This window comes from Salarias fasciatus, chromosome 5 (genome assembly GCF_902148845.1).
Source record: "Salarias fasciatus chromosome 5, fSalaFa1.1, whole genome shotgun sequence".
NCBI lineage: Eukaryota > Metazoa > Chordata > Actinopteri > Blenniiformes > Blenniidae > Salarias > Salarias fasciatus.
The window spans coordinates 28,641,031-28,666,053 of NC_043749.1; the positions used below are offsets into that span (position 1 = coordinate 28,641,031).

The window sequence follows — 25,023 nt, forward strand, 5'->3', positions numbered from 1 at the left end:
TAACACAAATGACCCCACAACACAGTGACAAAAAGGCAGAACACAACGATAAATAAAGGAAACCCCAGGAACACACAGAACCCCCACAAATGGTCCCAAAGGTCCAGAACGGGGAGCTCCCAGCATGCCCCGCAGCTCTCCGGAACAGGCTGTCTTGGCGTAGCGTCTTCTAGCGACCCCCCGTGGTCGCTACACAGCCCCCACCCAATGGGTTTAACGTCCCCGAAAGCCCGTTAGTCCCAGGAACAAAGGTCTTCAAAAGGGGCCAACAGTCCAGGCCGCCTCTGGCGGCGCAAAGGGTGACACCCACCGACACCGGTCCCAGCCGGGGGTCCGCGTCAACAGTCCCAGGTCTTTTATTGCCAGCTCCCCCACCCCCCCCTGCCCCCCAGGTGGCTCCAAATGCCGGTACGGGGAGAGCCAGTTACGGTGAAAGGCCACCATGCGCCTGCGCCTCCTGACTCGCCCTGGTCTCACTCCGGCGGACCACGGACAGGAGACACAGCGGTGAACATGATGCTACGGCACCCCACAGCGTCGGGCCCCCACCGAACCATAGGCCGCGTGCAGGACCCGGGAGGCGCGCCGACAGTCTTTGCCGCGGGCCGCAAAGATGTCTCGATGCCGGCCCAGTGTGTTCATTATTGTGTGACTGTTTATCTTTCTTTCTTCATCTCTCTCTCTTTCTCCTCGTGCGCTCCTGTGCGCACGCTCACGAGCACGTGCTTCCTCCTCATATCAGACTCACAAGATGCCGGCTAGCCATGCATCTGCGTTTGAGATAGGAAGATGGGCTCATCTTAAGCTGCAGTTAGGCTTAAGGCCTGCAGGGCCTTGAGAACTCTCTACTAGGTGGTGAATGCTTGGCAGCTCTGCTCCTCCTTTCATCTGAGTGTCCAAGAGCAAAACGCCTTGGTTTTTAGCAGTCCCCCGATCCTCTTTAACAGTGGTTTAACAGTGTACAGACCCCATAGCTACTCTAGCCTTTTCATTCGTGAATTTTTAGAACTTTTATCAATAATTCATTTTAAATATTGCATAATTTTAATAACTGGTGATTTTAACTTACATGTTGATAACATCTCAGACTCAATGTTCAGAGAATGTTTAAACCTTTTAAACTGTTTAGATTTTAAACAGTATGTCATGCAGCCAACTCACAACAGAGGACACACTCTTGGAGTCTTTCCATCGGTGTGTCCTCTGTTGTTGATCTGGCTGTCTGACCACTATTGTGTGTTTTTTAACCTCACCAGTTTTACCCAGCAGGAAGCCCCGGTGAGAACGGTGAGGAGACGCTACCTAACTTCTGAAGTGGCTGCAGATTTATAGAGATTTTACAGAGCACTCCTGCTGTGATTTTACCTGCACCCTGTGATTTTATCGTTGATGATTTTAACAATACACTGAAGTCCAGCCTGGACTCAGTAGCTCCACTAAAACAATCAAAAGACCCAAACCCCCGTGGAGAAAAAATAATAACATCAACAAACTGTAAAGAAACTCCAGGAGAGCAGAGAGAAGGTGGAGGAAATCCAAGTTGACTGTGCATTACAAGATCCTGCATCAACAACTTGAAATTTACAATAATACAGTTAAACAGGCCAGAACTTCCCACTTCTACCAACTCATCTCAGAAAATGAAGACAACCTCTTCTCTTCTCTTACTTGTAACACCCGCCAATGTAATAATGCCCACAAACGTAACAAACCACAAACGTTATAAAAATATGCAGCTTTTAATGGAATAATCCTGCAAATGTAATACATTTTCCACAAATGTAATAGCCGCTGCCTACTGCAAATGTAACACGCAATTTCCCACAAATGTAATAACTGTTACGTTTGTAGAGATTTATTACGTTTGTGGGGAAATGAAAATCTTCAACTTTCAATGTAGTAATAACTTCCCACATATGTAATAATGCAATGAATAATTGTTGCTGCTGCTGTTTGATTGTTGTTGTTCTTACCTACTAATAGCCTACTGACCGTGGGTACGGAAAAGCTCTCTCTCTTTGGTTTCAGTGGTAAATAATCAAATTAGTAAACCTTGAAATTCTTGCCTAGACTGATAAGTGCTATGTTTACTAATGAGCAATAAATCAAATGTTCTTCTCTTTCTTTCATACTTGGTGGGGGTTAACCCTAACCTTGAAATCTGGTTAGTCAAAAACAAAAACAATGTCAACTAAATAAATAAATGAATAAATACATAAATAAAATGGGCCTACTGAAATGTCAAGGTTGCCACATACAACATAGCAATATAGGCTAGCTAACACAGACACACATGCCTGTAATGAATTTGAATTGAATTGAATTGTGTCAGATCTTGCTTATTAAGGCTATTTCTAAGTGTTGTATTTGCAATTATTCGCGTTTTCTCAACATCTTTATTGAAAAAAATGGATGAGTGAATTATACGCTTTCAAACTCTAAAAGGCTGAAGGCTAGCAAAGAGGTTGATGAAAAAAAAAAGAATGCACAGGCTTCAAGGGGCCAACTGGATATTCCTTGTAAATTCCTTATCCTCACTAAGCAGCAGGTATGTCTGAACTATTAGAATAAATCAAAATATGAATAATCTATGCATTTCATAAACAAATTAAATATAGCCTACAAATAACAATGGAATGTTTCTGGGACTAAAGAGGATAAGTGTGATAGCATAGGCTACTTCCAAAATAAATCCTTCACTCTGTAGTGGCCAAGAGTGAGGCATGGTAGGGTCATCCACGCTTTCATCCATTTTTTGTTCTTGGCAAAAAGTTCTTTGAGACGTTGTGCCAAACCGCTGTTCCGACCAGCTGCTTTGTATACTTTCATAACACTGATAACTGTGTCATGATTTTGAGATAAATCAAGATGCTCAGACAGAGGAAGCCTAATATAGATCGAGGGAAGGTGTCTTCTAGTTAACTCTCTAAACTGTAGAGACACTCGATTGAATGTGCCGATCATGGACATGTCCAGATTGAGGGTGAGTCTAGTAATCATGGATATAATTTCTTCTGGAAGAAACGGTATAGCTTCTTCAGGAATACCAGACCTTTCAGCAGACCTCTTGGCCACTACAGTGGGAGGTTATTACAACATTGAAAGTTGAAGATTTTCACTTCCCCACAAACGTAATAAATCTCTACAAACGTAAGTTATTACATTTGTGGGAAATTGCGTGTTACGTTTGTAGTAGGCAGCGGCTATTACGCTTGTGGAAAATGTATTATGTTTGCAGGATTATTACATTAAAAGCTGCATATTTTTATAACGTTTGTGGTTTATTACGTTTGTGGGCATTATTACATTGGCGGGTGTTACCTTCAGTATTTTAACAGGCACTGATTTAATTGAACCTCGCTGAGTTGAATTGTAAAATGAAAAAAATTACCATTGTGAGTTCACGTTATGGTGACTTGAAGTATTCGTGAGGAGAAACATTACATTTTCAGGTGAAAACATTATTTTTTTGGTAAATAGTTTGACGACTTGTGTTTTTGATTTGAGCAAGTGGGAATGGAATAAGACTGTGTGTGTGTGTGTGTGTGTGTGTGTGTGTGTGCGTGTGCTATGTTCATAGAAGTGAAGCCATACCCACTAACTGTGCAGTATAAATCTCAATGATTGCAATGACACACACATAATAGAGGAGATTCAACTTCCTGTCTGTATCAGAGGTCAGTATCAGGTCGTTCAGCTTCATGAATTCAAACCATACATTTTAATATCTGTATCTTTCATGTGTTTTATGCATTTGATGCTTGTTGTCTGGTATGTCTTTATCTTTGGAGGACAAACAGGATGCAGTCATGAATGTGACAGACGCTGATGTGAACATGACGGCTCCGCTGGACTCCTGGATTTCGCTGAATGACGTTGTGAGCAGGAGCACAATCGTAGTGATTCTCGGTATCATGATCAACTACATCAATGCCACAATGGTGCATACTTTCAGCAAACATTATGTAAGTATACACTTATTTCATTGTCTGAACAAGAACTTTGGTCTTACTAACTGAACCTAATATGACACGTGCTTAATAAATATGTGAAACATAAAGTTAGAATATGTTCTTGCATTGCTTTAAGTGGTGGTAACTAAATGTGTTTCTGATTTTCACTTTGACATTCTATAGACCAACAAGCAACAATACCAAAATTGGTATGAATAACACCGACATCATTATTCATCTTTATGCTCAAGTGTTTGTTGTCATGAATGTTAAACATAGAAACCTTTATTTTTATATTATTTATGAGTATAATCATGGTTTTCTACACAAATGCACATTCTCAGTGTACTGTACTGATATCTACAAATTTACTTGATTGAAGTTTCATATACGTAGAATACTAATCCTTGGTAGTATGTAGCTGAGTTTTAATTAAAGATGGGACCAGTAATGTAGAAGACAGCTGTTATCTGACGTGCCTTATGATGTGGGATTGCCCTTTGGTTTGACAGTTCTTGGTTTATTAAATATCTGCTTTAGGATAATTTTCTTGTCTCAGTTCACATTTTGGTATTGAATGATTTCTCCATAACCAGGCTAGACTAAACTTCTCCTGTGGATTCATTATTTTCTAGCATTTTTCTCTGTTAGTTTCATCTTCTTGTACAAAACACCAATGTTTATCTTAGGGACCCAGGCAGGAGAAGTCTATGTTTGTCTTTTTGTTTTCTTTTGTAACCCATACAAATGTTTCATATGTTTTTTTTTTCAAGCAAAATATATAATATATTATCATCAACATTATATTTGTTTTTGTTCATATTCTTATTTGCATACACACTAACACACACACACACACACACACACACACACATATATATATATATATATATATATATATATATATATATATATATATATATATATATATATATATATATATAAAGAAAACAAATATTTAGTAGTGCTGTCAAACAATAATCAGATTAATTAATTGCAGGGTAGCTGTGGAATAATGTGGATGAGTCATGATTGACTCAATCACAGTGTTGATGTTACATGATGTGTCAGTGAGAACTTTCATGCTAATTATCTATAAATGATGTAAAAGTTGTTTGCAGTGAAAATGATTTTTGTGTCATCTTGATTTATTTCAGATCTTTAAGACAAATCCTCGTTACATCCTCTTCATTCATCTGGTGCTGAACGACATGATCCAGCTGACAGTTGTCATCTCCCTTTTCCTTCTGACCTACATCTTCAACACCATATATGTGCTATTATGTGCTCTCTTTATCCTTCCATCTGTGCTCACCACACAAAACACACCTCTCAATCTCCTTTTCATGGCGGTCGAGTGCTATATCTCCGTCTGCATCCCCCTGCGTTACAACCAATTATGTACAGTAAAGCGGACGTACGCAGTCATCGGCACAATCTGGGCAGTAAGCTGTCTTTCTGTCCTGCCAGACATGATCGTCCTGTTGACCACCGAGTCTCAGCAGTTCCTCTTGAGCTTGGTGATCTGCCACAGGGACACAGTGTTCAGGAGCAGCTACATTAGAAATAAGAGGGATGGCACTCACATTGCATTCCTTGTGATAGTTTGGCTCACTCTCTACTACACATTCTTCAGAATTCTGTTTGTGGCCAAAACTGCAGATGTGAATGCAAACAAGGCCAGAAACACCATCCTGCTTCACGGTTTCCAGGTGTTGCTGTGCATGACTGTCTATGTGCAGCCTATGTTCACTCAATTCTTGTTATCTCTCTTCCCTAGACAGAGGGGTTTGGTTTTTTTTACTGTTTTTGTCATCAGTCAAATCCTTCCTCGCTTTTCAAACCCCATCGTTTACGGTGTGCGGGATACAACTTTCAGGAAGTACTTCAAAAGATATCTCAGCTGTGGGGTCACAAGGCATGTTCATCCTCAGACGGAATTCAAGTTTTAAAACAGGTCTGACTTTCTTATTTATAACCACGTGTTTTTCTTAAAACACATGTTGATTGATTCCATTCAAATTCTTGTGTGTTTTCTTTACTCGCTCTTCATTAACTTGTTTTGGTGAATTGTATGTATGTGTGTCTGTGTGATGGGGTTCTTTCCACACGTTTCAAAAACAATATAGCATAGTTGAGGTTGACTGTTTCATAAAATTTTGTTTATTGAACAAAAAAATGTTTCCGAGGTTGAAAAATGAAACAAAATAAAGTATTTACAGAGTCACTTGAAGTTGTGATCTTTCCTGAGCTCTTCCAACGCTGCTCGATTGAGAAAACACAAAGAAAGAACAATGTGTTGACCCATCCAGGCTTCTTGGTCTGGTTGGAGCTCAACATCAGCTCCCTCCTCCAGACAAAAGAACGCCACCAAGTTGGAGTTGAGGGCGCATAGGGAGGAGGGGCGTGGGGTGAGTGGGCCCAGAGCCAGATTAAGGCACCGACGTGCCCCTGGGCAAGTTCTTTCAAAGTGCCCCCTCTAAGCTAAAATTCTGACGCCTGCAAAATCCTAAAGCACTTATTGCCCCCGAAAACACACATTTAGTGTCAGAACAGGAGCAAGTACCCTGGTCTAAGCTGATCTATGAGCCCTCTGGTTGCATAGAAAGTAACCCACTTTTTGACTCAAAGAAAGCAACCACTCTGAAAACTTTAAATACATACTTGTAAAAGTCTTGAATTTGGGTAAACATAAAAAGGAGGCTAAATAACAGGGACAGTGATACTGAGAGCAGTTCAAAACTTTTTGCTTTAATTATTTCATTGCAGTCACAGTTCATGGACAAAAGAAAAAGATAAAATCTGAAATAATCAGCAGTTTGCCTGAAAATGCTCAAAGCATTTTCATTACCAAACATAAAGTCGTTCTCACAACAAGAAAAAGGACGAGTGCAGAATTCTAAGAGCGACAATTATTTTTACATGTCCATGTTTAAGTGCAATTTTGCAGTACATAAAAGAAATATAATAATAATCTAATCTCGAGTTAACAAATTTATGGGAAACGCTCATAAGTACAAACAAAAAGCCCATGACATGTGGACCATTATTGTTTACAACCACTTTTTATCGGTTCAACCCGGTTACAAGAGTAACAAGTTCACTTCTTCTCTTACTGAAAAAACGCTGCATCGCATCATTGAGTATATCACCACATCCTGCTGGCTTTTTCTCACAACATGCAGAGAGAGCCTGCAGCCCTTCTTCTTCTGTGGTGTCTGTGTAAAATAAGGTTGAACATGCAAACAGCACACCTAGTGGCATGAAGTACAAATGCAGTCATGGCGTCGTACGTGTCAACTGCATGTAATGCATCACGTTGATGCAAGCCGAGTAGTCGTGGGGCCCCATTAGGTAGGTTCCAGACGTGTCACTGTAAATTATCCGGGGATTTCAAGTTGTGTCGCTGATATCCGCCGTCTGTCGGGGCCCTCCTACCAGCAACTAACCGCTGAGCACTCGGAAAGGGCCCCATGAGGGGGATTTTCCACTCGCTGTCATTGCAGCGTCTAGTGTAGTGCCTTTAATTTGTCATTGAAATTGACTGATGTCAGCTGTCCCTCGGGGCCCCCTTCAGCTCGGGGCCCTATGTGTAGCGGCGCCTCTGGCTGGAGAGAAGCAGCTGCTGCTCACTCAGCCTCGGATTTAAACAAACAAACAAACATACAAAAATCCTCGGCAGTGGATTTCACCAAAAGAGGGCCCGTGGGTTTTCATAACCCACCAACCCTATGTAAGTTACGCCTCTGCTCTGGTTATGCGGCTACTGCTGTGTGCCCCTGTAGGTCTTGGGCCCCTGGGCAATTGCCCAGTTGCCCTAATGGTTAAAGGGACTTAAGGCAAGATTTGTGAAAAACTACACATGCATTTCAACTTTATTCAATGCTAATGGGTCGTGAAGCATTAAAAACCTAAAATAACAGGCCAATCCGCATGTCTGTCTGTTGCCTTATTCAGGCTGTGTGCCAAATAATTTGTTGCTGTTCGGGGTCCAAATTTCCCACGCAATCGTGGGGATGTGACGTAAATTCACGCTGTATGCGCGTTGCCGAACAGGAAGAACATGGCCGCCCTGGACACAGACTCAAGCACTGCTGGGATCAGGGGCGGGCAGTGTTGCCAACTGGGTGACTTTCTCGCTAAATCTGGCGACTTTCCAAAGCCTCTTTTCGACTTTTTTTGTCAAAAGTAACTGGCGACAAATTTAGAGGCTTTTCCTGGTGCTCTGGAGACGTGACAGGACGTCTCCGCTGTCCTCAGCAAGCAGCGGGTGCTGCGTGAGCCCCTTCCCCATCCCAAAGCACTCACAGGCGGCCAGTCTCAGCAGCGCTCCCTGCTGAGTTGGGGCCGATTGGGTAAACGGCCCGGAGCTGCTCCACGGCGGCGACGGGAGAGCTCCAGCAGCCGCGGCCTGCTTCACGCGCCCCCGTGGTTATGCGGCGGGTCCCCGCGCGCTCCGTGGCCGGCACAGAGCGCGTCTCTGCCCGGGAGCGGAGATCCGGAGCTGCCGCGCCGCGGCTTGCTCCACGGAGGCGCGTGAAGTAGGCCGCGGCTTCCACGGGCCGAGTGGAGCTGCCCCACGGAGGCTGACGGGAGAGCTGCGGATCTCTGCTCCCGGGCGGAGACGCGCTCCGTGCCGGCCGCATAAACACGGAGGCGGAGAGGAGCTCCGCGACGGATTTAAAAATGAATCGTTAGATTAATCAATGCATCGAAGAACTATTTCCTAGATTAATCGATTGCAAAAGTAATCGTTTAACGCAGCCCTATTATCAGCGTTATCTTGTGAGTCAAAAAAACAAAAAATAAAAATATGACCGAAGCCGGGCAGGCACCCGAATAAATATTGGATATGCGTTTGATTCATGGAGGGAACTTCAGCTGCATTTGGGAGTGAAAATGGATGCTTATAAAAATCACATAATATGCACTGTGGTCCTGCAGTAATCCGCGATGTAGTAAACAGCAGGAGCATCCCTGGTGCAGCGCTGTGAAGACGGACATTCTGTAAAATGTTTGTGCGCGCTCCCGTGCCGCCTTGGCTGGTGGCTGCAGTTACCCGCAGCACCTATCGCGGCAGCACTGAGGTAAATTTTGAAAAGTTGCCTTCAGTCCCTTTAATCCGGCCTTGAGTGGGCCTGTGGAGGGGGGAGGCGTGGGGGGAGCAGGGGGGCATTAGGGAGTTCTACAAGTGGACTCAGTTACCTTGTTTTCTTGATGTGGGTTAGATTAACAGTGATCTGTAGTAGGCCTCTCCTGACAATGTTGTGTAATTTAATTCCTGGATTCTCAGTTTGCCCCAGTTCACTAACAGCTACCCACTGAGCAAAAAGACGTTGAATCAACGTCTTTTTAAGGTCATTGTTGGACGTCCCAGCAACGTCCCCACAAGGTGCAGAATGTAACGCCAGATGACGTCTTTTTTTTTTACGTAATTTCGACGTCGGGTATCGACGTCCCCAGGACCTTCAGACAAGGGCCAAAAAAAGCGGGGAAAATATAATTTAAATTGACCAAAATCTAATCACCAGGTTTACGCTCCCAATTCGAGGTATTTTCTTTCAGCCATTTCATCACAGACGGGTGACACACAAGATTCGAACTCACGACTTACTGTTGAGCGATCCTCAGCCTTACCTGTTGAGCTATTAGTTTATTGAGTACTTACTACACGGGAGGGTGACCACTATTTTACGGAAAACTACTTCTCCTGAAACACAGTGTAATACGCACGAAACAAAGTGGTGGTTTTAAAAATGTTTGTTTTGTGTTTCTCCAAAGTTCACAATTTCATGAAAATACGAACTAAATTTGACCGCTTGGGCTTCTCTTTTGTTCTCTTTTCGTTGTTTTTCAACTGATATATTTCAGGAAAATTTTTACAAGTCATGATTTTAAAAATACTGACGATTATACACATCTCAAGAATGTTGATATTTCAATGTTGAATCCACAGTGAGTTTACGACACAACTTCAACCATTCACTATAAACGTTGTTTTGAGTCCAAGGTTATTTTCCTATTACTTCATTTCAATCAATCAGCAGCAGATGCTAACTCGAAATGCATAAAGACGGCACCAACCTCCTGACAAGCCAAGGTACAGCAAAATTCACAGGTACAGGAAACTACGATCACAATCCAATTCTTTTTAAACAGATTTTATTGCAAAAACTTCACAGTACTCAAAATACCGGACCAGTGACAAATCTGCAGCTAAGTCTTCCTCCCATCCGCTGTCCCAGCATGCTATGGTGCTGATTGCCCTCAAAAGGGACTGTGACCGGCCGGTCCAAGGTGGCTCCAGACTACCGTCGGTCCACAAAACAGGAATCAGGGTTCCCCGACAACCGCTGGACCAGCGATTAAGGGAAAACACTTAATTAGCCCGACAGCAGCGTCTCCAGCTCCGTGGCTTTCGCAGTAAAGTGTATGCATCTGACACACCTCCACTTCCGGGTTCACTCAGTCAAGTTAATATACATTATGGCAGCCAATAAGTGAACACAGACACAGAACTTCCTCTCTGTCGCCCTTCAAAATAAAACAAAAATGAAATACACCAAAACCCATTTCATACATAATACGTCATTCATCATCTCGTTCAGATGATAAACATTTTTAATCAAGGAAAATAAAGTTTCTCCGACTTTCAAATGTTCAACCGCATGTAGATGTCGATATTGGGTCCTAATTTCAACGTCCAGATCTTCAACGTCATCTCGACGTTGAAATTGGGTAATAATAAGACGTCCAAATACCGCACCTATTTTGGACGTCCAAAATAGGTCTATAATTGGTCTTGGACGGACCGACGCAATATGGACATGATCTGGACGTCCATACGACGTCCAATGTTTAAGGGGTATATTCTCTAACAAAAGTCCGTAGGATGCCCGCTGAGAGGAGACAGCAGTACGGTGTCAGTGTGTGCGTTTGTGAACACGCATTCACTGCGCTCAGGCGGTAACATCAATTAACAACGTGCAACGGAACAACTTTACAGTTCTGAGTTCAGCACTCACAAACAACAAGCTTGGAAACCATCACACTTCTGTCTCAGCCTTCCTAGGCACCAACCTCACCACACCTCCCCAGGGAGGCGTTCAGGAGGCATCCTAAAGGGGTGCCTGAGCCACCTCAGCTGGCTCATCTCGATGTAGAGGAGTAGCGGCTCTACTCTGAGCTCCTCCCTGGTGACTGAGCTCCTCACCCTATCTCTAAGGGAGCGCCCAGCCACCCTACGGAGGAAGCTCATTTCAGCCGCTTGTATCCAGGATCTTATCCTTTCGGTCATGACCCAAAGCTCATGACCATAGGTGAGAGTGGGAAAATAGATTTAACAGTAAATCGAGAGCTTCGCCTTTTGACTCCGCCCCTTCTTCACCACAAAAGACCAGTACAACGACCGCATCTATGCAGCCACGGCACAGATTCGACTGTCAATCTCACGTTCCATCCGTCCCTCACTCGTGATCAAGACCCCAAGATAATTAAACTCCTCCACTTGGGCCAGAGTCTCTCCACCGACCTGGAGAGGGCAGGCCACTGTAACATATATGTACCCTTGTATTAGGGTTGCCAACTCCCAGAGATTGAAATAAGGAACGCCTCTCGCGGGCAGCTGAAAAAAACAAGGTTTTTGGGGGGTGAAAAACGCATATATAACAGCATTTTGCCACAGTTATACCTATTACAGACTATAAAAACACATTAGGCTACTGCATCACACCTACAGTAGAAAGACTGCAATAACTCATGATCAGCTTGATCAGTTTGTATTTGAGGCCTACAGTGAGACAGTTATCATTCAAGTATCATCATCATGGACAGCAGCTCTCAGCCACTGAACCGGACGGTAGAGCAGCTCAGCAGCTCCTTCAGAGGAGACTGAGACCCTCAGAGCAGGAAGGAGCTACCACAGGTCTCTCATCCCCACCGCTGTCAGACTGTACAATTCTACTGTGTAGAATATAACCTAATCCTGGACATTATTATAATATCCTGCACCCGCCCTTTCAGAAATTCAGCGACACTTTATCATCCATTCACTCTGCTAAAACATATTGTATGTATTATATCATACTGCATCATATATTGCATATTGTATTGTATATATTGTATATTTTATACACACATATATATGTATATATATATATATGTGTGTGTGTGTGTGTGTGTGTGTGTGTGTGTATATATATATATATATATATGTATATCCTGTTACATTTTTAAGATTCAGGTTGTACATACAGTTAAATCTTCATTGTCTTTAGCTTCTATTGTCCATCCTAGTATGATTTGCACTATAACTTGTTAATTATTGCACCATGCATTACTTTTGCACCCCGCTGTGGGTTCTATGAGCCTATACACCTGTAAATTTCTCCACTGTGAGATTAATAAAGTCTTCCATTCCTATTCTATTCTATATTTATTGCTAAATGTGCAAAATATCATCAAACAGCTGCTGTCTCTTCTGGATTTTAACGTGTTCTTTTTTTTTTCAACTAAAAAAGTGCAAAATCAAAACTGAAAAACCTTCTAAACAAAAAAACCAACAAGGTTCCGTTTCTAAACTGAACACACCACAGTCTGCAGTAGCAGACATACATCAATGAACTAAACATGATATATCCGATATGGAAACGGCACAAACTTACGTGTCTCTGGAAGCCATGATGCGCGTTGCTGTAATGTTTTGATTTACTTCTTCCCATGCGCTCTGTGACCAAACTGACTACTGGCCAATGAGCTGCCGTAGCCTCCAAGGAACGGCCTTTTTTTGACCAATGAGATAAGAGTGATTCTGTGTTGTCGAGCCATCTCTGTCAGCTCATTGGTCACAGAACGTCAGAGAGCCGCTGAACAATTTACCGTAAGTTTTCAAAAAAAAGCGCATGTTCCATTGCTCACGTTTTGACTCTCACAAAAATACGGAACAAAGTGCGTTCCTTTTCAGCTCAATACGGAACGCACACTTTTACATCCAAATACGGAACGATTCCGTTTTTCAAGGAACGGTTGGCAACTCTACCTTGTATATTTATGTTGAGTAATTTAGCTGCCTCAGAAAAAAGGAAAAAATGAAGGAACTGTTAGGCCAGATCAGAAGCTCTAAATTCGGCTGGGAGCCGAGGGTGAGTAAAAGCATGGACACAAACACAGGAGTGCAAGTGAGGAACGTTTACTTGCAAAGTAATTTGAATGCAAAAATGTATATTTAAACAACACAAAAGTGCACAATAAAAATAAAAGAAAACGCCAATAAATCAATAAACCAAAAATTAGTCAGTCGTGTTGGTCTTTAAAGGTGTAATACAGGATTTTGATTTCTGGGTGGATCACCTAAATAACTGGTGGGTCTGTTTGTCAATCATTCTGACGAGCTGGTTTCGTAAGGCGGTTCTACGTGCTTGCACCCAATAAGCTGCTCCCTTTTGCGCATTCGCATTCAGAGTGTTTATGTAGCCGGTGAGCTTCTGAGTTAGTACTTACTGATGGCGAGTCTGACATAATGAAACTGTAACTGTTTCAGAAAACAAGATTTATGTATGAGTGAGGCCGATCGCAGAAACTGTAAACAGAGCCGTGCAAGTCCGGAGAAGAGGAGATCGCGCTCGCACTCTTCTGCGTTTCCTGGGAGAAGCAGGAGAGCCGGGCAGATGGTCTGGCGCATGCGTGTTGTTCAAAAAGTGAGTAACAGACGTTTGGCTTCGTCTTTTCGAGAAAATCCTGTATTATATCTTTAAGTGTCTTTGTCTCTCAGTCTTTCAGTGTTTGTTCAATGTCCAGTGTGTCTACCAGGATCTTTCTGGGGTTTGGCTCGCCATCAAATGCAGATAATTGATCCTCTTCTGGAATCCACGAATCTGCAATCCAGTGGATTACACAAATCCAAAAAACCCAATTACTATAGCTCTCTCTCTCTCTCTCTCTCTCTCTCTCTCTCTCTCTCTCTCTCTCTCTCTATATATATATATATATATATATATATATATATATATATATATATATATATATATATTTAATTTCACCCAAAAAAAAAGCTTTTTAGTGCATATTGAATAACTAGGTTCACAAGTATCCAGAAATACACATAATAAAGATTACAGTACATGTGAATGCACTTACAGTTACAATAATTGATCTACAATGGGTTGAACAGCAGATCTCCACATGGAGCTAACATAAAATAACATTGCTAACAACAATACATACATACAACTCACACAAAAGAAACTTTACCACTCTGCAGCCAGGATATAACATAAACCTTGGGATGACAATCACTGTTGTGGGTTATGAAACCATAGCTAACCCCCTTCAGTTCGAAAAGAAGCTTTTTTTGTGATAAAAATGCTCTTACAGTAAGCTAGCAGAGTTAGCATTTAAGCTAGCAGAGTTAGCATTTAAGCAATCAGAACGGTTAGCATGCTAACAAGTTACATAGACACAAACAAGGTAATTACTCACCATGCTGATTAGCAGGTGTAGCACTGCTGCTCTGAGCTCGTGGGTTCATAGCCTTTGGCTCAATATCTTAAAATTTCACAAACAAACAGTCAGTAGACTTACATGTACATCAGGCTGCGCACCTCTGGCTGACGTCACTCCGGTGAGTGTTTTCCGTGTTGGTGAAGCTTGCTGAAGCTTGCGAGCGACTGAAGTGCTTGCTGTCTCTCTCTTGCTATTACTGTTAATTACTTTCGCCCCCGATTGACCAGTGATCTCTCGTGAATTACATTTTTTCTCCGCCGTTAGCGCCACCGGCATGCTAACTAGCTTAGCGTGCTAACTAGCTTGGTCCGCCGGGACAGCTATGGTGTCCTCCCCTCTGTCTTCTTTTCTTTCCTGCTCAGTGTGCCGTATGTTGAGTCAGAACCCTGCCTCCCTTGACGATAGGGGTATTTGCGTAAAGTACAGTGTATTGACAGCGCTGGAGGCCAGGGTAACCGAGTTAGAGGAGCGGCTGCACAGATGTGAGGGGCAGGGCAGCGCTAGCTACAGCGAGGTAGCGGCAGGGCTCGCAGCCCGCTCCTGCAATGAGAGGAGTGCAAGCCTAGCCCCGCAGCATGTCCTGAGCAGCCGGGGCAAGACCAGGACCGGTTTGTGACAGTCCGGAGGAAGGCTAGTGCTAAGCACCGCCACGTAGCACCCAAGAACCGCTTCACGTCTGCAATAGGTTCTCTCCCCTCAGCGACGACACACTGGCTGAACTGGACACGCTGGTGATTGGCAGCTTTATAGTTAGAGATGTGAAGCTGCCAGCGGTGAAGGTTAGGTGTTACCCGGGGGCCAGAGTGGGTGACATCGAGGGGAACCTTAGGCTTTTAAAACAGGAAGGTAGGAGATTCCGTCGAGTCGTGATTCACGCAGGCGGTAATGATGCCCGGCAGAGACAATCAGGGGTGCTCAAATTACAAGTAGCCTCGGTGTGTGAATTGGCTAAGTCGATGTCTGATGCTGTAATATTCTCTGGTTCCCTGCCCAATTTGGTCAATGATGAAATGTATAGCCGACTTTCATCATTCAATCGCTGGTTGTCTAGATGGAGTGAAGAAAACTGAGTTATTTTTCTAAACAACTGGTGCACCTTCTGGGGAAAGCCTGGGCTCATCCGCAGGGACGGCATCCACCCAACTTTGGATGGTGCAGCCCTTTTAGCTCACAATATGGCTGATCGGCTTCGTACCCTAAATTGACAATCCAGCTATGAGCCCCGGGCGCAGAGCAGTCGTGTAGAACGCTCCTCTGTTGATCTTGTTGATCCCGTCACTAATCCTGCTCCCGGATTTTTACAAGTCAAGCATGGAGGTTTACCTAGGCAAACAGAGACTGTGTCTGTCCATAGTGCTCAAAGCATCAGAAAAAAGTCAGTGGGTAAAAAGCTTAACACCTGTACGAGACAGAATAACTTTTCGAGTAGGAAATACATAAAATGTGGTCTACTAAACATTAGAGCAATCTCCACTAAATCTCTGTTAGTTAATGACCTTATCGGTGACAATAACATTGATCTCCTTGCTCTAACAGAAACTTGGCTTTAGCAAGATGACTATGTGAGGCTCAAAGAATGTACCCCTTCAACCTATGTTAATTTCCAAACAGCTAGATCAACAGGTCGAGGTGGAGGTGTGGCAGTGATATCGCACTCCAGTCTTCTTCTTAAATCCAAAACTAATGTTAAATTCAACTCTTTTGAAAGCTTAATACTAAAGCTTACTTGTCCAAATTGGAAGAATCAAAAAGCTGTGCTATTAATTATTGTGTATCAACCTCCTGGTCCTTGCTCTGACTTTTTAACTGAGTTCTCAGAGTTTTTAAGCAATATAGTATTGGCTCATAACAAGATCCTTATAATAGGTGACTTTAACATCCATGTGGATGATTCTGGTGACAGTTTGAGTAATGCGTTTATTGCAGTATTAGATAGTATCGGTTTCACTCAAAATGTTGATGAATCCACTCATAGTCACAAGCACACCCTGGATCTGGTTTTAACATATGGGATAGAGGTCAGTGACCTAAATGTTCTCCCTCAGAACCCCATACTCTCAGACCATTTCTTAATTACTTTTCAGGTTTTGATTGAAGACTACTCTGCTCAAAAAGATAAAATTCAGCTGATACGGACATTATCTGAAAAATCTGTGGCTCGGTACAAAGAATTGATCCAGCCTGCATTTGCTGCATTATCTTGTGAACTCACAGAAATGAGCTTATTGACCAGTGGTGATAATAGTGATCAGTTTGTTGACAGTGCTATGCACTCACTAAAATCTGCCCTTGATGTAGTGGCCCCGTTGCAGCTGAAAACCAATCCAATTGGAAATGCAGCTTGCTAAGTTATAAACAAACTCTTTTTAAAGCCAAGCCATTATATTACTCTTGTTTAATAGAAATAAACAAAAATAACCCTCGGTTTCTGTTCAACACTGTAGCCAGACTGACAAACAGTCATACTGTAGTGGAACCAGTAATCCCAGAATCTTTAAACTGCCATGACTTTCCTTAATTCTTTAATGATAAAATCATAACCATCAGTGGTAAAATCAATGAAGCGCTTTCCTCAGATCAAGCTCAGGGAAACCAGCCACTGCTGCCACCTGAAATACCTGAAATGCTAGATAGTTTCTCACCAGTAAATGGGGCTGAGATTACTTCGACTGTAATGTCTTCTAAAACTTCGACCTGTCTCCTAGATCAAATTCCAACTAAGCTTTTCAAAGATATTCTTCCAGTTATTTTAAATACGATCATAACTATAATAAATAAGTCTCTAGAAATTGGCTATGTGCCACAGTCATTTAAATTCGCAGTAATCAAACCACTGCTGAAAAAACCTAATCTTGATCCTGATATTCCAGCCAACTACAGACCGATATCAAATTTGCCTTTTATTTCAAAAGTCCTGGAAAAAGTCGTGGTTAAACAGCTTTGCCGCCACCTACAGGACAATAGTTTATTTGAGAAATTTCAGTCAGGATATAGAGCTTATCACAGCACTGAGACTGCGTTAGTTAAAGTCACTAATGACTTGCTATTGGCGGCTGACGCAGGTCTAGTCTCAATCCTGGTTCTCTTAGACCTCAGTGCAGCTTTTGATACAATTGACCTCAATATTCTCCTGCGGAGGTTAGAATGTGAGGTCGGCATCAGAGGAAAAGCCCTCTGCTGGTTCAAATCCTATTTATCTAATAGGTACCAATTTGTTCACGTTAACCAACAGTCCTCACTGTGCTCCCAGGTCAGTTATGGGGTTCCTCAAGGATCCGTGCTCGGGCCAATTTGATTTCTGTTGTATATGCTTCCTTTAGGGAACATAATTAGAAGTCACGATATCAATTTTCATTGTTATGCAGATGACACACAATTGTATTTACCTGAAACCTGAACAAACTAATAAAATAGACAGACTCAGTGACTGTATCAGAGAAATTAAATCCTGGATGACTACGAACTATCTCCGTCTTAATCCTGGCAAAACAGAGGTCATTATACTAGGCCCCCATAAACTGAGAGAGTGCCTATCTGAACAGATTATCACCTTAGATAATGTCAGTGTATCCTCCTTCTCTACTGTCAGGAACTTCGGGGTCTTATTTGATCAGGATATCTCCTTTAAAGCACACATCAACCTGGCTTGTAAAACAGCATATTTCCACTTGCGCAACATAGCTAAAATAAGAAACATTCTACCTAGAAGCGATGCAGAAAAACTCATCCATGCATTTGTTTCTACTAGACTGGACTACTGCAACTCCCTTCTTGCAGCCTGCCCAAAAAGTGCATTAAAAAACTTTCAGTTGGTTCAAAATGCGGCCGCCAGATTATAAACTGGAACTAGAAGACGTGAACACATTACTCCCGTTCTAAAATCTCTTCACTGGCTTCCTGTCGAGTTTAGAGTTAGGTTTAAAATCCTTCTCCTGACTTACAAAATCCTAAATGGGATGGCTCCGACCTATCTCCAAGATGCTTTAACGCCTTATCAACCAATCAGAGCACTTCATTCTCAAAATGCAGGGTTACTGGTGACTCCTAGAGTCTCTGAATGGACACTAGGTGGAAGAGCCTTTAGCTATCAGGCACCGTTTTTATGGAACCAGCTTCCAAGTGGTGTCAAAGAGGCAGACACAGTCTCCACATTTAAGGTTAGGCTCAAGACGTTTCTTTTCGATGCAGCCTATGATCAAGTCAGCTCGGGATTCTAAACTAAACTAAACTAAACTAAACTAAACTAAACTAAACTAAACTAAACTAAACTAAACTATACTAACTAAATACTAGTTTAAATACTAAACTATCCACAAAGCTGCCCTAGGAGCTAGAATGCTGTGGGAAGTACGGTGCACTGAGCCCTATCCTCTAATGTCTGAATGTTATTCCCTTTAGTCCGTTCATTGCTTTTCACCTGTTGTCCCCCCCTTCGAGGGGGAGTCTTCTCGAGTTTCAGTTGCTGACTCCACTATTACAAGGGCCTACGAACAAGCTCCGTCCGCACTGGGAGGACACTCCTGTCGGTGCTGCCCGCGGACTGGCTTCGGTTCTACTTCTGGGATCCGTGGTTCTTGTGCTGGACCGTCCAACGGACTGTACTCAACATAGTCCTCGGCTTTATTTCTTATTGTCTCATGCTAGCTGTTGCCAAAGCTGTCCGTCCCTCGGAGTGGGATCCCTCCATACTGTGGTTCTCCCCAAGATTTCTTCATTTCCCACTGGGTTTTTGGAGTTTTTTCTTGCCGGATGTGAGGGTCAAAGGCGGTGAAAACCAAACTTCAAACACGCCATAAAGCAGAAGCAGCACACATTCAGTACAGGTTAAAAAGTAAAATAATAATAATAATAATAATAAAAAATCCCTTACAGAATATCTAATAATATCCCCCCTTGTGGGATTAATAAAGGATTATTAACTTTGGATAACTCCGCTGGTCCATCCTGCCACGGAGAGGAGGCAGTTTTAACAGTGCGCAAAGACGCACCGCTGCTGCAGAGCAGCTTCAGATCCAGCGGGGGAAACGCTGCTGTTCAGCCCTGAAAAGATGTGGGACTTTATTTTGTCCTGTGCTGTTTTACACAATGTTGTACTGGCCGATAGAGTTACTTTTGATGCGCCGGCGCCACGAGAGGAGCTGATGTGGGAACCAGCAGGACTTGAAGAACCGCGACTGACACGTAAATAAACTCTAAAGTTTAGCAAATTATTTATTTAATCAGTGATGTGATGCCAGAAGCCTAGAAAATAATATTAGCTAAAGGGAGATTAAACACAGACAGAGGACGTTTAGCCAAACATTTTATTTAGACTTCTATAAATTGTGTTTAATTTAAGAAGCACCGGGAGCGGGGGGCACACGCCGTCCTCGTGGACTGAGTCCCGGGTCCGCACCGTCCTGCGTCCTACTCGGTCCGGGGTCCTGCTCAGGACCGGGTCCGGTGCTGGGTGTGTGTGTCTCGGTGGGACCGTCCCCGCTGTGGGGAGGAGACCTGGCTACGGTGCCGCTGATGTCTGGCTCTGTGACATAATTAAATGAAACAATAAAAATCTGATCTATATAACGTGAGTCCGCCTCATTATTTGTAATATCAGTAAAATAATATAATGATGTAATATCGGAGGAAAGCAGTAGTAGGATATGGTTTTGTTGACATCGTTTCTGTTGTTACAACACGGGACACAGCACTGCACCATCGCGCCTTTGGACACGGAAGTGACGTTTTCAGCTTCGATGACGTAGCTACTAGCCATCCCCATAGGTGTTTGTCTTGGTGAAGTTTGGATCTCAAACGACGAACGCGTAAGCATTGGTTTGATCTCTCTACGACATTTCTACAGATCATGGCGGCTATTTAAATGTTTCTAGGTGGTGCTAGACAGCAGATGGGATTATGGGGTTAATTTTTCCTCACATCCTCACGGCTCCGTGAGGATGTGAGGAGGAAGTGGCCCGCGTAGTGCCGGTTGATCCACCACCACAGAGCGCCAGCGGACTCAGCGCTGTGCGTCACGCAGTTTCTGGCAAAGAATGAGATGAATCTCCTCTCCCAGTCGCCTTATTGGCCAGATGTAGCCTCGAGTGACTTTTTCTTGTTCCCCAAGTTGAAGAAAGAGCTGAAGGGACAGCGGTTTGCAGATGTGGAGGAGGTGACAGAAAAATCGCAGCCGGCAAAAAATGGCACAATTTCTCACGGGTGTCACGACACATTCGTGAAGTGGGAGACACGGCTGGAGCGCTGCATTAATGCGGATGGAGGTTATTTTGAAGGCGACGGTGGTGTTTTATTTTGAAATGTCAGAAATAAAAAGTTACAGTCAAATTCCGGGATCTTTTGGGTACTCCCTCGTATATGAGTATATTGTTCTACTTCATTCTATAAACAACATGAAAACTGTTTAAACTGAACTTATCATTTAATACTTTAATAGTTCCGGATGGACGCGTTTCACTGTCTGTGACTCATGACCCCCCCCACCGCTCCCCAAAAAATTTTCAGGCATGCGATCTTTTCCTGCTTCAAGCCCTGATGCCACTTGACCCCAATAAGATGGCATTCCATGTCCCAAAAGTCAGTCTCTATGGCCAGAAATTGGTTCGATGGGCATGTTGGGTATATACTTTAAATTATCACGACTGCCATGATGAAGTAAAGGGAACAGCTAAATTAACTGCATATCAGGCCACTGTGACACTTGTTCCTCGGACAAGTGTACCAAGTTTATAAGATGATCTGCTAAAGTGTAAACATACCCACATATTCCGGAGATATCAACACTCACACATTAGTTTTCCAAACATCCTCGATAAAGATGTCAGTTCTCAGTTGGCAGCTGACATCATTATTAAACTGACCAATGGCGAACAAAGTCCAACCTATCCGCCAGGGCAGGCCCAGCCCAGAAGAATATGGAATAAAAGCTCTGTCTCATGAATGATCAGGATCCTTTCGGGGCGAAATACTGTGTGTTTTTTCCCTGTAAGGTCCAGCGCTGAACACTACATCTGGCTATACTTAGAATAAATGGTAATAACCTGAAGTCAGTCGTTTTGGCATTTTTCATACCAAGCATAGACTCAAAAGAACCGGGTGGAGTCAGCCAGACGGAAGTCCGAGGCTTCATTGGGGGGACTTGCAGTCTTCATGAGGAGAACCATTACATTGTCAGGTGAAAACAATTTTTTTATGGTCAATAGTTTGATTAGTTGGTTATAATTTGAGTAAGTGGGAATGGAAAAAGACTGTGTTTGTGTGTGTGTGCACGTGTGTGTGTGTTATGTTTGTAGAGGTGAAGCCATACCCACTAACTTTGCAGTATAATTCTCATTGTTTGTAGTCACACACACATAATAGAGGAGATTCAACTTCCTTTCTGTATCAGAGGTCAGTATCAGGTCGTTCAGCTTCTTGAATTCAAGCCAGAAATTTTAATATCTGTATCTTTCATGTGTTTTATGCATTTGATGCTTGTTGTCTGGTATGTCTTTATCATTGGAGGACAAACAGGATGCAGTCATGAATGTGACAGATGGTGATGTGAACATGACGGCTCCGGTGGACTCCCGGATGTTGCTGAATGATGCAGTGAGCAGGAGCATAATCGTCGTGATTCTCGGTATCATCATCAACTACATCAATGCCACAATGGTGCATACTTTCAGCAAACATTATGTAAGTATACACTTACTTTATTGTCTGAATAAGAACTTTGAGCTGACTTTAACTGATCCTAATATGACATGCGCTTCACAAATTAAGTGAAACATAAAGCAGATATAAATGGATTTGAGTTAGAATATGTTGTTGCATTGCATTAGGTGGTAATTAAATGTGTTTCTGATTTTCACTTTGACATTCTATGGAACAACAATCAACAATACCAAAATTGATATGAATAACACCGACATCATTATTCATCTTTATGTTCAAATGTTTGTTGTCATGAATGTTAAATATACAAACCTTTATATTTATATTATTTATGAGTATAATCATGGTTTTCTACACAAATGCACATTATCCGTATACTGTACTGATATCTACAAATTTACTTGATTGAAGTTTCATTTAGTATACTAGTCATTGATAGTATGTAGTTGAGGTTTCATTAACGATAGAATCAATATCATAGAAGACAGTTGTTATCCGATGTTCCTTATGATGTGGGATTGAACTTTAGTTTTCCAGATCTGGGCTGATTAAATATCTGCTTTTGATCATTTTCTTGTCTCAGTTCACATTATGGTACTGAATGATTTCTCCATAACCAGGCTAGACACACATTTTCTCCCAACTCCCACTGAACAGGACAACGTTATTTCCCAGCATTTTTCTCTGTTAGTTTCATCTTCTTGTTGTACAAAACATCAATGTTTATCTTGTGTTTTTGTTTTGTTTTGTAACATCTGTGTTCTTGCATGAAGAAGTTTCATAATTTTTTTTCCAAGCAAAATATATATTCAACATTATATTTATATTTTTGTTCATATACTTATTTGCACACTAACACACTTTTTTTTTTTTAAAGAAAACAAATATTTAAACTAGTTCTGTCAAACAATTATCCGTTTAATTAATTGCAGGGTTATTGTGGAATAATGTTGATGAGTCATGAATGATTCAATCACAGTGTTGATGTTACATGCTGTGTCAATGAAACCTTTCAAGCTAATTTTCTATAAATGATGTAAAAGTTGTTTTTTTGCAGTGAAAAAGATTTTTTTGTTATCTTGATTTCAGATCTTTAAGACAAACCCTCGTTACATCCTTTTCATTCATCTGGTGCTGAACGACATGATCCAGCTGACAGTTGGCATTTCCCTTTTCCTCCTTGTCTCCCTCTTCAAAACCATGTATGTGCTTGTCTGTGCTCTCCTCATCGTGCCGGCTGTGCTCACCACACAAAACACACCTCTCAATCTCCTTTTCATGGCGGTCGAGTGCTACATCTCCGTCTGCATCCCCCTGCGTTACAACCAATTATGTACAGTAAAGAGGACATACGCAGTCATCGGCACAATCTGGGCAGTAAGCTTTCTTTCTATCCTGCCAGACGTGATCCTCCTGTTGACCACCGAGTCTCAGCAGTTCCTCTTCAGCCTGGTGTTCTGCCACAGGGACATAGTGTTCAGGAGCAGCTACATTAGAAATAAGAGGGATGCCACTCACATTGTGTTCCTCGTGATAGTTTGGCTCACTCTCTACTACACATTCTTCAGAATTCTGTTTGTGGCCAAAACTGCAGATGCGAATGCAAACAAGGCCAGAAACACCATCCTGCTTCACGGTTTCCAGGTGTTGCTGTGCATGATTGTGTATGTGCAGCCTATGTTCATTCAGTTCTTGTTATCTCTCTTCCCTAGACAGAGGGGTTTGGTTCTTTTAAATGTTTTTGTCATCGGTCAAATCCTTCCTCGCTTTACAAACCCCATCGTTTACGGGGTGCGGGATGCAACTTTCAGGAAATACTTCAAAAGATATCTCAGCTGTGGCATCACGAGGCAAATTCATCCTCGGACGGAATTCAAGTTTTAAAACAGGTCTGACTCTCTTATTTATAACCACGTGTTTTTATTAAAACACATGCTGATTGATTGATTCCATTCAATATTCTTGTGTGTTTTCTTTACTCGCTTTTCATTAACTTGTTTTGGTGAATTGTATGTATGTGTGTCTGTGTGATGGGGTTCTTTTCACACGTTTCAAAAATAATATAGCATAGTTGAGGTTGACTGTTTCATAAAATTGTGTTTATTGAACAAAAAAATACTTCCGAGAGTACTGAACCAAGCTGAGTGTTTTTCAAGGCTCAGGAAACACTTGCAGGTGTCTCGAGTTATTTAGACGATTCAAGTGATTAGTTAAATAGCCTACTAGTATACTTTTTCATGATATTCTAATATTTTGAGATAGGATTTTTGAGTTTTCTTAAGCTGTAAGCCATAATCAGCAAAACTAAAATAATAAAAGGCTTGAAATATCTCAGTTGATTTGTAATGAATCCAGAATGTATGACATTTTTGTTTTTTCAATTGCATTTCAGAAAATAAAGAACTTTATCACAATATTCTAATTTCCTGAGACAGTCTATATTGATTGGGTTACATTGAATTACATTGCTAAAAAGAAAGGGAAATGCAGTTTTTCATTGACCAACACTAGACTAAAATGTCATCAGTTCTCATCAACCAAAATAGCCCAAGATTATTCTGATGAAAATAAGCCTAAAGAGCTCAGACCTTTAGTTGACTAAAACTTGATGGGACAAAAAATCGGGACAATAAAAAGTCATAATCGGCTCCGTCAATTATGAAGTGGAGGGCTCACGAGGAGAAACAGTCTTTACACCAGCGCCTCTTGAGGAATTAGGTTCCAGAGTCCAGGTTGTGTGCAGCTGAACCGGACTATTTCTAGGTCGGTACCTCTTAACGTCCCTCACAAGCTCAGGCTCCTTCCCCTCCAATGAGATGTCTTCCATGTCCCAAGAGTCAGTCTCTGTGTCCAGGAATTGGGCTGCTAAGGCACCTTGCCATTGACTGCCACCCAATTCACACTGCATTCTACCCTT

General features: G+C 42.2%; 2 protein-coding genes across 2 annotated transcripts; both read left to right on the plus strand.

Annotated features, from left to right (window-relative positions):
- Positions 1 to 3,809: 3,809 nt before the first annotated feature.
- LOC115388480 (odorant receptor 131-2-like) lies at positions 3,810 to 5,905 on the plus strand. Its single transcript, XM_030091643.1, has 2 exons — positions 3,810 to 3,965; positions 5,111 to 5,905. The coding sequence occupies exons 1-2, from the start codon at positions 3,810 to 3,812 to the stop codon at positions 5,903 to 5,905; spliced, it is 951 nt and encodes a 316-aa protein (XP_029947503.1).
- A 16,093-nt stretch (positions 5,906 to 21,998) lies between these two features.
- Positions 21,999 to 23,990, plus strand: LOC115388481 (odorant receptor 131-2-like). Its single transcript, XM_030091645.1, has 2 exons — positions 21,999 to 22,127; positions 23,196 to 23,990. The coding sequence occupies exons 1-2, from the start codon at positions 21,999 to 22,001 to the stop codon at positions 23,988 to 23,990; spliced, it is 924 nt and encodes a 307-aa protein (XP_029947505.1).
- The last annotated feature ends 1,033 nt before the right edge of the window (positions 23,991 to 25,023 follow it).